The 14,603-nt window shown below is 45.3% G+C and overlaps 2 protein-coding genes across 10 annotated transcripts in view; one reads left to right on the top strand and one right to left on the bottom strand.

Moving 5' to 3' along the window:
• DOCK1 (dedicator of cytokinesis 1) overlaps positions 1 to 14,603 on the top strand; it is a 561,485-nt gene that overhangs the window by 272,394 nt on the left and 274,488 nt on the right. The gene's annotated exons all lie outside the window — the stretch shown is intronic.
• The window catches only part of INSYN2A (inhibitory synaptic factor 2A), a 60,630-nt gene that overhangs the window by 36,540 nt on the left and 9,487 nt on the right, over positions 1 to 14,603 (bottom strand). For 2 of the 4 annotated variants that reach the window (XM_063607576.1, XM_063607574.1), the window contains exon 1: positions 3,147 to 5,746. In XM_063607576.1, coding sequence (XP_063463646.1) covers positions 3,147 to 4,330 — 1,184 coding nt within the window. In that variant the 5' untranslated portion in view covers positions 4,331 to 5,746. Of the gene's footprint in view, positions 1 to 3,146; positions 5,747 to 6,882; positions 6,972 to 14,603 lie in introns of those variants that run through there. The other 2 variants (XM_063607575.1, XM_034931702.3) reach the window with 2 other exon arrangements.

Raw genomic sequence — 14,603 nt, forward strand, 5'->3', positions numbered from 1 at the left:
CATATAATAACTATGTATCAGTGTACACAAAGCAGAGTGCATTTTCCTGTTTTCTTTTTTTTTTTTTTTAACCATGAGATGCAACTAAAATACCTACTTCCCAGTTCAGATCTGGTACATAAAGTAAGCCCTGTGAATCCCTCGTTCTAAAGTCCTAGAACTTGCCCTTAAAGGGATTGGTTGGGTGCTCAGTGGAGCAGAGTGTTACATTTTTAGGATTTCATGAGATTGAAATTGGCCACGGTAGCAGTATTTACACCATGGAAATCAGCAGATGCTACTTCCCTTCCCTCCAGAGCCTGTTGTTCCAGATGTCCCAGCCCAGTGCTGGCTGTCACTGCTCACAGCTGTCACTCCTGGGACTCTGTGCTGTACCCAGGGTCTGGGAAGGGATGGAGAATGAGCTTGCATCTTATCTGCCTGTCTCTGAGGCTGCAGTCCTCTGCTATGTTCTGACATGGAGAAGACGGGTGGGAAATTTGAATTTCAGCCAAGTTAACGACCCTGGGGCATTGAGCAAGAGGGGGCCCCATAAGGTGGCCTTGAATTTTGGAGCCCATAAGGTGGCACTTGATTCTTTGCTCTCTGAGTCCAGAGGGCTCTGAGAGAGAGGAGGAAGTGAATGTTCCCAGGAACACAACAGAGACCTGCCTTTCTACCTTCCACCGTGAGCTTGCGCTGGCAGCAACTGAACTAGGATTGATTTTAAAGTAAAACCATCCTTTGTCTTGATTTAAGGTGCCCAAGTCCTCAGATGCTTAAGAACCAGGCACTGTGCCATGTTCTGGGATACCGGAGTGAAGGATGTTTCGTGATGATGGAAATGTGCCGTAGCTGCACTGTCTTATGTATGTGGCTGCTGTGACTGTGAAGTTTCAATTGTCATTGAGTTTGAATTTCAATAGCCACGTGCAGCTAGCGGCCACTGTGTTGGATAGAGCAGCTCCAGAGTTTCAGGGACAGTCTTGTGTGGCAGCCTGTGTGCCGGGCATATAGGGGATGCATTCATCACATTGGACGCCCACAAGACCACTAAGTCCTCCCCAGACCCCTGCTCCAGCATTGCTGGCCAGCAAGATCAACACTCATGCCACTAGCGGACATCTACCCATTCAGACACACCTGCCACTAGGCTGAACACATTAGAAGGTCACCCCATGTCATTCCATCCCCTGTCTGCAGGACAGACAGTGATCTCAACTTACAGGTGAAGAAAGAAGGCACAGAGACATACAGTCCTTGCCCAAGGCCTCAGTGCCAGATTCCTACCCAGACATGTCTTAGTAAACTGAGAACCGCACTGCTAGATGGATGGCGTCTCAGAGAACCCTGAGGATCTGATTTAAAGCAATCTTCCATACTTGTTCTAAGAGGAGTGTAAGAAGGCGCTCCCGTATATCGTACAGTTTTCCTTTCTTGTGTTCGTGGGTGTTCAGCCCTCTCAGGTTCTTCTTTGGACACACACCCCTGTGAGTATGCACATTAGTGTACATATTTCATTTTACACCATTTGGTGAACTTTATTTCACCAAAGATGTTGGCATCTTTCTCTTTTGCTGTCTGGTTTAATTCACTACCAACTATATCAACGTCAGTGACTGGGTCACTGTTTGACCTTCTAATTTTTTTGCAGGAATGTGGACTACTGATCAGTAAATCACTGGTCTGCCCCACCCCACCCCCGATGAGTGTTGCTTTTGGATCTGTACTGATGGAAATGGGATGAAAATGGAGATGTAAACCCAAGATTGAACAAGGCCTTTTGGAAATGTTATATGGTGTTAGATTACCTATGAATCTACTGTTAAGATTTTTGTACATTTGGCTGGCAGTTCTTTTTGCTTAAGAGCATCAAGCTGTAGACAGGCCTCCTGCACCAAGCTGGAGCAGCCAGAGCCCAGGGCAGGACCTGCCCCAGCCTCTCCACTGCTGGAGCTGGGCCTTTCACCTCAGCCTCCACCTTAAGGCAGGAGGTGTTTCCTCCCCATTCTTTGCAGTCAGCAAACTGTCTAACTCAGCCACAGCAATCCTCTTAAGGAAACTTTGTGCCCAGGTGGTTTTCTGTCCTGGAAATACATTACTTGGCTTATTTCAGATTGGCTTCTAGCTTGTTAAACCCAGGGCTCAGGGCTCGCAGAGTGAAGGGTGCACATCAAATGAGGCAACAGGGCGCTGCCTCCGATGTCACCTCCAGTACACAGGCTGGCAGGAACACAGACACTTTCAGGGGGCAATGGGCAAGAGAGGTCTCGGCAATCCAGGCGAAGTCCGATAACCCCCGGACCCAGAGTAGAATAGGCTGCTTTGTATCAGCTGAGCACATGCTGGCCTGTAGGAGGCTTCCGCACTGGGGAGTTGAAGAACTAAAACCCCACCTTTAGGTCATTTGTTTTTAAAGATGCTGCTGCACAGTTTAAACTTCAAAACATGAAGTGCAAGATGGTCTTATCAACGCAATAAAGTATTGGCCGTGAAGTTAGTATCATTCTTTCTGCAGCCCCACTGGACACATAGGGCAGCCCGTGGGGAAGGGCATCTGTCTCCTAATCATATACAGTCAGGACTGGTCTCACAATGCCCATTGCTTCTTTGGGTTCCAGGTACAGAATGGAAAACACACTGTCTATGATGTAAAGCCTTGTACAGTCCTGAATACCAATATTATTTCAATTATTTATTATAAGCAGGTCAGCATTTACTTTTCCAAATGTCACATGAAATTTCCTTTCTCTTCCTAATACGATTCCTAAGAGGCCTGTGGCCTCTTCTCTTCCTAATATGATTCTATTCTTATTTAGAATAGATATTTTGGACTGGCATATGTTGTTATACATTATCAATATCATAAACCTTTAGCCCTCGCAGAATAAAAGGAAAGGTCTATCAATTCATTCTAAGCATAGGTATGGTTTGAATTCAAGGCCAGAAAGATGAACATTAACCAGAAAGCGTATTGTGCAGGATGCAGTGACGTCTAGTATCATAAAATAATCTGCGACCCCTTGGAGCTCGCCATGCCCTTAGACTATGACCTGTTTACGGAAATGCTGGCTTTAGTCTCATTACAGACTTGGGTTTGGGGCTACAGATGGACTCTGCGGTGATGAGCCTGCATAGCTTCCTAAGACATGGGTGAACATACATACCCTTCCCGATGGGCCTCTCCTTTTTCCAACTCCTGAATGACCCCCAAGAGCACTTTGATGGTTTCTTGGCTTGAACTGATCAAGTTCTCCATCATCTGAAGTTGTGCTTTGAGGTCGACCACTTCCGTATGAGGCACGATTTGTTGGCATTCTTCACCTGCAGCAACCGCTGTGGGACTAGGCTGGTTCCCCAGCCCCGGCGGGGTGTGAGTCTGCGAGGGCTGCTCACTACATTCAGGGGACAGGCACTGCATCGGGGGTGAGCAGGCCAGGGCAGTTTCCGAGGGCGCCTGGAGCCCGTTGAGATGTGTGGCTCTCCTCCGCTCGTCATCTGCCGGGCAGAGTGACCACTGGCTGGCGGCTGCAGAGTCTGACAAACCAGGCTCGGGGGCCCTGGCACTGAGGGCAGGTGCGTAAACGGTGGCAACCTCCGTTTTAAACAGCCTCCTGAGGGCAGGTGGAGCGGGCTCCTCGGAGTTTGGCCTCCCCCGGTCCTGCTTGGCCCTCCCGAGCAGCTGGTAATCGGGCTCTTCGGATGGAGGCCGAGTGGAGTTTTGGAGCGCAGCTTCTCCATAGCTGAGCGGCTCCGGGCTTTTACAGGGCTCTGTGCAGTTGACCCCCAAAGGCTGGTCCACTGTGTTCATGTGTTGGTTGGAATGGAAAACCAAGGCTGTGGTCTTGTGCACCCGCCCTGCGCCACACGGCCGGGCCTCCTCCATGGGTCCAGCCTCGTTCTTCTCTTTCGCATCTGTTAGAAACCCATTGTTTTGGCTTTTAAAGGGATCTGCAGCTGGGAGGCTTTTGAGGTTCCCCTTTTTGCGGTCCAGAGGGAACGTCTGGTAACACTTCTTAAGGTCGGGCGAGGTCTGCACGCCTGTGCTCTTGGTGACGTTGGGGATGGACCTGCGTGCGGGCACTGTCATGTATTTGCGGTAGGCTGCTCTGCAGGACACGGGCTTGGCCTCCCGCTTCTCCCCCAGCTGGCCCGAGGACAGCTGTGTGTCCCTCTGCTCATTCTGTGCCTCGCAGATGTCCTTAAACCGCACCTGCAGGGCTTTGTTCCGTTTTTTAATCTGCCGGTTGGGGTCCAGGGCGTATTTCATCTCCAGGGCCAGGCAGGCGGCGGGTTCCACTTCACTCTCCGATGTTGTGAGTATGCATTTGCCGGTGTCCTTACTGACCATGGTTCCTGCATTCAGAAACAGCAACAGAGGTGTCAGTGGGACAAAAATACACACGCAAGCACCGGCCGCACAAACTTTTAGCCACCACGACGACTGCCTGTTTCCTAATTATATTTAAGCAGGTGAGGTCGGTCTTTATGTTAAGGAAAATCACACGGGCTGAGAGTCGCTGGCAGCACAGCTTGAAATGCTTCTCAGATATTAAAGCCTGCTTGCTTTTCCAGGTGGGATACACTCGCTTTTTCTTTTGATAGTAATGCATGTTTCCCCATTAGACAAACCTGTTTTACTACATTCATCAAGCAACCCAATGATGCTGCCTCTTCTGCTTTGCAAATTATCTTTTCACACGCGTGACTCCCCTTCTTAGGCAGATGGTTTACCAAGTGCTACTTATTTGGTTTGCGTTTTGACTATTTTTTGAGGATGACGTCATTAATCTATTGCTGGAATCTGGGAGAGCTGCTGTTTTAAAGACTTACTGGAGCTGCTACGTCTCGAGCAGATAAATGTGGAGAGCCCTCCGAGGAGGAACGGAAAGAAATCTATTTGCGTGAGCTGTTATGGATTCCGTGGGAGAGTTGGCCGTGCTCCTGGGTGGGAACCGTAAAGGAGAAGTCGTCGAGGGGTGGTCGCTTCTCATGGGTTAACATCAGCCCTAAAAGGAACGTGGGTTTCCCTGCATCTACAAAGGCCATGTTTGCAACTCTTTTTATTCCATGGAGAGTGGTACTGGAAAATAATTCTTAAAAAAAAAAATAAAAGAAATTACTCATTCTAGAATCAAGTTTTGTGTTGTGATCACAACCTCCGAAAATGAAAACAATGGTGGTGGTTTCAGTACTTAAGTTCTGAAAGCAAATAAAACTATGAGGCTTTATGTTAATCATGCAAATTCATCCTGGGCTGAATTATTAAATGCAGCTAAAAAGATGCAGGTGGCCAATGACTCCTCTCGGGGAATACCAGTGGGGTAAAATGCCTTCACTTTATTAGGCAGATTCACAGCTGTTTATTGCACATGGAAGAACTTATTTGATGGTTGCACTTAAAGCAAGAAAATAGAGTTAAGTATGTTGTTTGTGAGTGAGGCTTCGCCTTTTTCCCCCCTTGTGTTTGAGAAGAAAACAGTCAAGCGGAAGGCACCGAGGGTGTACAGGGCCGGAGTGGCTGGAGCTGAGTGCCCAGAGAGGCAAGGTCATGGACATGGGCCCGTGAGAGCTGCACAAAAACAGACTTCGTCCACATTGCCCCCAGCCCGGCTGCCGACCTTGTGCCCTGTCCTGGGGGTGTCTGAAAAACCAGCCCAGAGACCTGTGGCAGCACTCATTGGAAAATGCCACAAGAACTATGACATGCGCAGCATGGCCACTGCTTCTGGAGTGAGGTGGTTCGAGTGCCAGATGCTCTGCTCGTTCACATACAGAATGCCTTGCTTACAAATGTTCCTGAAGGTCAAGGCTACACTTCCCATTTCGAGGAGGATACTAGGGTTCAGAGATGTTGCGTCATTTTTCAGTGTCACACAGGAAATAAGCAGCGCAGGCAGGAGCAGGACCCTACTTTAGTGGACCGCTGAATCCATGCTGTTCTCATAGACCCAGCTGTCCAACAGACAGAGGCATGACCCCTCCCCACATCCTTAGCCCTTACTGAGTTAGCATGACAGGCCGAGGTGCACGGTGATTCCGTAAGGGGGAAGAAGAGACAACTTCACAGCCACCATCTAAAAGTAAGTGACATGACTGGCCCTCTATTAAAATGACCTCTATGTCTCAGGCCAGGCTGGTCCTGTCACCTTGCTGGCCTCCACTGCTGTTCACTGGATGAAAGAGTGAAGGAATCAAATTCTTCATACATTATGCCGTGAACAACTAACAGGTAATCATGTGTGAGAACAACAAAAAACAACCTCTGCAGCATTTGATTTAGATGGGACCAGAGTTTCTAAATCCTGGCACTACTGGTATTTCAGGATGGATCATTTGCTGTTGGAGGGGCTGTGCTGTGCGGTGCAGGGTGGTCAGCAGTCCCTGGCTTCTTCCCACTGAAGAAGTAGCACCGCTCCCTCCCAGTGTGATAACTAGAAATGTCTCCAGCCATTACCAGATGAGCCTGGGAGCAGAGTCTTGCCTGGCAGAGAACCACTGCATTAGCCCTTGCACCTCTGGATGCCTCGGGCTCTTGTTCGATTATCCTATAGTGTGTCCTGAAAGGTGAGGCTTGCGTAGACAGCAAAGGAAGTCCTTGGTGCTTTACTAGGTGCTGGGGGTATTTGGAGATTGCTGCAATTTGAAACTTGAAAAACTGGGCAGTTTTAGAGAGGAGAGAAAAGGCAAGAAACAGACTGGAGATGCACCAATATCTTGGCTCCGTTTGGGATGGCTAGATGATAGGTAGAAGGAGGGACAAGGCGTGCCTGCTCAGGAGAAAGCATCGATGGCTTTTAGAGATTCTTATCCCAGCAGATTAAACAGATGCACACAAGACAGCTTGGTGTGGGGGACAGTATGGGTGGCAGTGGGGGTGGAATAAGAAAATTAAATCTTAACCTTCACTCTGATCTCCTATTCATTCTTCAACTGCCTTTGTTGTCCAGGTATGTCAGAATGTATTGTGCCATCATTCTGCAGAAGACCTTCATACTAGGGAAAATTTGAAAGAGAGAGCATTTTTACAAAAAGCAATTTACTAGTAATTTTTCAGCCTTTTCCCTGCTACTTCTGAAAAATGTGTGTCTGAATAAGTTTGTCCTGCCATGCTATTCATCATCACCATTTGCCAGGGACTGCACTGAAATAATTTTCTTGCATCAGTTGGCTGGGGTAAGAAATATTCTAGGTCTTGGACGCAACCATCAAACTAATACAACAAATCAGAAGAATTAATTGCTGGTGGCCAAATAATAATAAAAAATTCTAAGCTCTTCTCTGTTTTATAGAGAGTTGCTGGTACATAAAAATCATTTCGTTGTTAGTAAAAAAATGATGGTAATACTTAGGATTTTTAATCACTTTAGTTTGTTATTGCTGACTTAAAAAAAACAGTAATAGTAATTGAGTTGTTCTTATTCTCTGATAGGGAAAACACCAAGGAATTTTTGTGGCTGGTTTATTTTGGCTTCAAATGAGGTTATGAGTTCTTTCTGACGGCTGGATGACATTTTCTAAAGCTTTAAAATTGAATTTCTGGACATTAAGAATTACTAAGGTGGACACATCTTTTCGGGGTATTCATTTGCTCTTTATTGGGGGTGGAGGGTAAGGCTTACAGTGATTACCATTAAGAAAATGATTTTGTTATGAAAGGAAATGGGGCATTCTACAGAGGACTGTCCCTAAGATAAGTGGAACCTTCTCCCACACTACTTCATTCATCATTCCTTCATGCATTTATTCAGCAAGTGAATGTACATACGTTACAGTGTAGCATTAACATTCAGTAAGCATGCAGTTAAGTGCTCCTATGTGCTAATCAAATGTCACCATTCCCCTATGCATAGCAGTTGTGTTTTCTAGATTTGATCCTCATCATATCCTTACAAGGCAGCCACTATTGATATCCTCGTACTGCAGATTGAGAAACTGAGGCACACGATTTTGGGATTTTTTTGCAACTTGCTCAGAGTGACAAGGCTAATGGGCCACACCTATTGAAACAGCTGAATCCGTTTGAATCACATGCCCTAACCCACTACCCCTGCTCAAGGAACTCTGTAACTTGAAGTGATCCATGATAAACTTGAAAACATCTAACAACTGAAACTCATCTGAGCAATGCCCTTGTCTTGTTCCCACAGTGTATCTGGGTGCCGGTTAGGCAAGGACATCCAGGTAGTTCCGGTAACACAGTGGGTGTTGGAGCACTGAGTGAATGTTGCCTTGAATTCTGGACTGAGCATGAAGCTGCAATAGGATTCTTCATGATGGCTTGCCTTGGCTGGGTCACCCTAGAGAACCATGGACTCTGGTTTGGGGAGCTGATCTCTTGGCTCTAAAGCAGCAGGAGTTCATAAAGTTTATTTTTCGTAAGAAAATTGTGTTTTAGAATTCATTGGACTGTGCTGTCTTGAGGTGAAAATGGCTAGCCATGGTTGTGCCTGTTTGGCTCGAGAGAGCTAGATGTCGAGGAGCTGTTTGGAATATAAATGTCTTAATTACCCTCAAATTAAATTTCATAATCAAAGTGAGTTGTAAATACATAAACCCTGCATTTTTAGATTAGTGACGGAGAACCATCTCTGCATGCTGCTTTAAATTAATGGCTGATATGAAAATGTGCATTCCAACTTAAATAAGTGAAAAATGGAAGCAACTTAATGGCTAACAATAGGTAAACAGTTAAGTAAATTATGGTTTACATTCACTCTGGGCGGCCATTAAAAGGATAATTATAGAGATTATTTAGTATCATAGAAAAACACTTACGAAATAATGTTAAGTGAAACAAAGCAGTCTACAAATTATACTGGAAAAAAATGAACAGAAACGGTCATCGTTGTGGTATTAAGATAGCACATTTGGAGAGATTTATTTTTCCTTCTGTTTTCCAATTTGGGGAGAATGGAGGGAGGTACAGCGTCGTTCTGGTTTTGCCAATGAAAATAGCACAAGGTAAAATCTAATCCACACCTGAAGCAGGCCTCTGGAAGGCATAACCACTAGTATCAGAATAAGAAAAACCCAGAAATAATGAGATGGGGCTATAAGTAGTTTGTCAAAGGTCATCTTTTATTGTTTTGAGGGAGCCCTGATAAAGAATGAAAATGAATTTCAAGTGTGTATATGTATGTATATATGCATAGGTATATACGTGCCTGCGTATGTATTTGGCTATGTATAGTTAAATGTTTAGCAGAAGATATGTCAATATTTGAGCAAACGTACTGTAAGGAAGGAAGTTAGCATCTGTTTTAATTAGAAATAAAACAGATTCAATAGTCTGAAGGCAATTTTGTGGGGTTCCATTAGCTGCCAAGAGAAACTCTCCATTGGATTCTGTCCATTCTTAAAATGTCCGTGCTGATTTGCAGGTTTGCAGTTTGACCCTGTGATGGGATTTGTGGGGGAAGATGCAGGCAGCTGCCAGTCTGACCGAGACACCTCCCAGGGCCCAGCAGTCTCCGCATATAGTAAGATAGCTAGGCAAGCAGTCAGAGGAGTGCCACAAGGGATTGTATGAAATTATGGGTTTTCCTAGTGGCTTTCTCACTGTTCAGACACCTTGGAGTCAAAGATGCTGGCGGGGATTCAAGATGAACTGGGTCAGCATTTTCTTCCATATGCCAAGGGGGTGCCTGAACATGAGGCTACTCAGAATGGGAGAATGGTGAAAATGAACATCCCATTCTTCACCACCGGCTTCCACCGGAAGGGGAGGTAAAATAGAACCTCACTCACTAAATGAAGTCACTCACGTTGTGAAATAGTTAACTTAGAGGCCTGTTTCATAGGTGCCAATTGAGTCTTCAGAACTGGAAGTCCTCTTTTCCTTGGGGCAAAGCCAGCTGCCATAGATGGTGGACTGTGTCTTAGATTCATTATCCGGTTTAATTTTCTTTATATAGTGAAATGTTATTTTTTCCCTATATTTGTTGTTTTCAGCAGAGGTCACTGATGAGGACCAAAAAGGGGTGACTGGATGAATTCAGACACCCTTGTGTGACTGAGCAATGCGTGAGGAACTGTTTTCTTGCAGAACTATGGCTCCTTGGAGGAAACACGGAGATGGCACGCCCCGTTCCCTCGATGTGTAGAATATTGCAGTGAAACCTCTGTCATTAAGAACTGATGACCACCTAGTCCGAAGCAGGGAAAAGGGGCACTCACAGAGGTTAAATGTAGGCATCGAGGCAGAAGAAAACCTATCTTAGGTGCAGCCCCCACTCATGCATATCTGCAATTTTAGAAAACACTCTTAACGAACAAAAAAACCTATGGTCAGTTGCTTTAGCCACATAATGTATACCACAAAGGCTCACACTGGCCTACTTCGGGGAGTGAGAACAAAGGAGGGCAAGCATGCATGCTTGGGGTTTGGTGCTCATGTTTTAAAAGAACCAGGGAATGGCCCTCTTAAATGGTCCAGACTTTTAATTTATGTTTCACTACCCAGTTCTTTGATTTTCAGCTTATGTCGATGTTAACCTTTGCTCATCCTGTCTAAATGGAATCTACATTCATAGAGATGAATTACCAAAATTTTATGATGTTGGTGAAAATCAACTGGAAAATATGCCTCCTTGAAATAAGACATTATGTCAATGTAAAAAAAATTTTATTTGCAGGAGTTAGCTATGCCAGCTAATAATGGCCAAAAGGAGTTCAGTACAGTTGGTTCCAACAACTCACCAAAATCACCTGTGAGATTCGTAAAAGGAACTAATTTCCCTGCCTCCCTGTTTCCCATCATCATGACAGTGACAGAGTGTGAGACAGGAGGGCTGTGCTTCGAACACAGCTCATGAGTACCTTTAGTTACGATAGCAAGTGTCCCACTGACCCTGGAGGCTTCCTGGTGATGAAGCAACAATCAGCTGGTAGTTTGGGGCCCATCAGAGGCGGGAGTTGGCAGGACACAGAAGAGGTGGTCTCCCTTTTTTAGACTTAGTGGGAATCTCACTCACATGAAAACACAAAGATACATACTAGAATGTACTTGGGGAGTGCTTTGCCTTCCTGATTATGCTGAATCTTTTTTTTTTTTTTTTTTTTTTTAACTAAACAGCATGTTTTGACTCATGATTTATCTGAAACTAAAACTAGGACATTGATTTTTTCCCCCCTAAAAATGACTTATATCAAAGGAGTCTGTTTTCCCTGACACTTCCCAGTCTTATTTGAGGATACGCTATTGGAACAATCAGGGCAGGATATCTGCTTGGAGGTAATGGTCACTACAGCGGAAGTCATTTAGAGTTGAAGATGCAGTCTGTCTTTCTGGCAAGGCCATGGGAATGCTCATCAACTCGACCATCAGAATGGATCCCTCTTGTATTTTCATCGTAGTATGAAAATGCCACGATGTTTCTTTGGTTTGGCCAAATCCTAAACTTTGCATGGTCTTCGGTTCACTGCAGAGGTAGCTGTGCCAGGAAGAAAAGGAGACTTGAGCATTTCTTGTAATGAGCTTCTATTCCTAAGCTGATAGCCAAATGTAGAGAAAATAACCTGCACTTGGGGTCCATGTACACAATCCTAACCGAAGTCTGCAGAAAGAGTTAGTGCTTGTAATCTTCTTGGCCCTCATACAGTTTGCAGTTCATGGCCTAGTCTGAAAAGACTGTCTTGGTTTGAATGAGCTATTCATTGCAAGTGTGCACAGAGCGAAATTTTAGCATTCATAACACAAAATGTCATTTTTGTTGGGGGGGTGGTGAAGAGAAAATAAACAAAAGGTCTATATATTGTATACTTTAAACTGTATATTTTATTCCTTAAAAATCTACCTCTTATCAATCGTGGTGTTACTCTGCCAGGTTAGTTGGTTGTTTAATTTTTTCCTTGACCAGCAGCTGTTGTGAACCTCTGTCTTCTCTGTGCATGATAATAAGTAGCTACTTTTTAAAAACATGAAACCATATCCTTCCCTCACAAAGTTTCATCTAATGTCTTCAAAGGTTTATCTCTTTGTGCATGAAAAACTTGGCAGTGTCTCTGGTAATCTGGAGGAGGAGGACTCAGTGGTCTTTCTTGGGAAGCAGTCTGACATGATGTAATGCCTGAGACCCAAGGGTGGCCTGGACTCAACCCAGCAACACAGCTACTGTGCTTACCCCAGCTGAGCTTGGAGCAAAAGACACCCCATGTTAAAGGCAGGACTGGACTTGGTTTGCATTGGGGTCACGAGACCCATCTCCAACTTAGTAGATTCTTTCAGTATTTTTATGCTGAAGGCTTCCAACAAGTGCTGCCAACGGCTTGCTCAATTCATTCCCCAGTCTAATCCCCCAAATCAGTCGTCACCATGCCCTATTCATTTTTGTTTTTTCTTCCTGTTGCTTCTCCTACTGATTTCTTCCCTTTAGTTCCACACTGTTCCCACCCTGATCTTGGCCTTCATAACTCTCCTGCCCTCAGCTCTCCATTCCCCCATGCCCCACCCCCGTCCCCCATCCTGCAGGTCCTGCTAGTCTTGGCTTCAAGTGCACACGTCGCTTCTCTGTGCATATACCTGGATACATCCCAGTTGGTAGCACTTCCAAAGAGTCTCTTATTATAAGATCATCTATACTTTTTCCTACCTGCTCATCTTTCTAGATTTCTCCTGGCTACTCAGAAATGCTCCATCTGCTGACTTCCATTAAGCCATTTCCTGCACTGTCTCCTGAACACACCATGGTCAGTCTCTACTTTGTGTCTTCACTTCCACTGGTTCATTTTCCAGGACCATGCCCTGGTCCTTCTTCCTCATGGATAGTCTGTGTTTGGTGGTCTAGATCTAGTCTTATCTTCTATGCCTTCTCCAGTCCTTACCTGTCACCTTCATTTACTCACTGAACAGTGCATGCCTGGGGTGACCTAGGCACCATACTGGATGCTGGGCACACAGGAAAAAACAAGGCATACTCTTTGGCAGTGTCTAGTCCAGCAGGAGAGAGACACGTTGATGCCTGACACCAGTCCACTGTGCACAGGACCATGTAAGAGGAGGGAAGTACTGCGAGTGCTCCCTGGGAAGTCAGGGTAGGCTCTACCTGGGAGATGTGCAAGAGCAGGCCTGAAGGATGCTCACTTTGCTTTGCTTTGTGTCGGTTTTCTCTCCTTAACACAAATATAAGTGTTCTGTGGAGTAGGTCCCTCTAAGTCTTCCTCCTATGATCAGTCATCCTTCTTTACTTACTGGTTTAAGAATCTTAACACTGGCCAGGCGCGGTGGCTCATGCTTGTAATCCCAGCACTTTGGGAGGCTGAGGTGGGTGGATCACAAGGTCAGGAGATCAAGACCATCCTGGCCAACATGGTGAATCCCGTCTCTACTAAAAATACAAAAATTAGCTGGGCGTGGTGATGCGTGCCTGTAATCCCAGCTACTTGGGAGGCTGAGGCAGGAGAATCGCTTGAACCAGGGAGTGAGAGGTTGCAGTGAGCCGAGATCGCACCACTGCACTACAGCAAGAGAATCTTAACAGTATACATCACAGTATCCTTAGAGCTGGGACCTTAGCTGAGATATGGCAAGAAGACTTAGGATGAGTGTACAATATTAGTGGCTTCCAAGGAGTCTTTTTACATTATCTGGATCCTCAGATTAGGTAGAACCTGGCTGTATAATGAAACATGAGTAGGAATTAGAGAAGTGGAAAGGAGAAGGGATAGTTTTGTTCGTTGAGGTAAAACCATATCCAGAGATTTTTATCTTCTGAACTTTGGCATAACTACCTTGAGTGGTTGTTGTACAAATGTTTCCGGTGCTGACGGGAGAGAAGGAGATGGCACACACACTCACAAAAATGAGTAGATGGCACAGAAATGGTACAGGTTCTATATTTAACCATGCAGTATATTGGGGCCCCCTACTGTTGTAGAAAATGTGACTTGCTAGGAATTATCAAAAGGTTCGTTCTTATATTACTCAACTTTCTTCTTGGGTACTCCCAAGATATGGTAGTGGCAAGATAAATTGAGTTTAATTAAAAAATCTCAATAGCTTGGAATAACAACATTTTAGAGCATGGCACCTTTCCTAAACTCAGTTGTCTAATCTGCTCTAGAGGATGAATCACTGGCTTTCAGAGGGAAAAAAACAATAGAGGGTCTGGGGCATACCCAGGGGTCTAGTCACTTCCAAGGGTATATTAGTCCGTTCTCACACTGCTATGAAGAAATGCCTGAGACTGGGTTATTTATAAAGGACAGGTGTTTAACGGACTCTCCATTCTGCATTGCTGGGGAGGCCTCAAGAAACTTAAAATCATGGCAGAAGGCAAAGGAGAAGCAGGCACCTTCTTCACAAGGTGGCAGGACTGAATGAGCGCAAGCAGGGGAAATGCCAGACACTAGACATGGTGGTGCGTGCCTGTAATCCCAGCTACTTGGGAGGCTCTCCTTAACACATCTGATAGACAACCATCAGATCTCCTGTGATTTCACTCACAATCATGATAACAGCATGGGAGAAACCGCCCCCCTGATCCAGTTACCTCCACCCAGTTCCACCCTTGACACATGGGGATTATGGAGATTACAATTGGAGGTGAGATTTGGGTGGGGACAGAGAGCCAAACCGTATCAGAGGGGCATAAACATATGAATGAAATAGCTTTCATTTTCCT

Source organism: Pan paniscus, chromosome 8 (genome assembly GCF_029289425.2).
Source record: "Pan paniscus chromosome 8, NHGRI_mPanPan1-v2.0_pri, whole genome shotgun sequence".
Taxonomy (NCBI): Eukaryota; Metazoa; Chordata; class Mammalia; order Primates; family Hominidae; genus Pan; species Pan paniscus.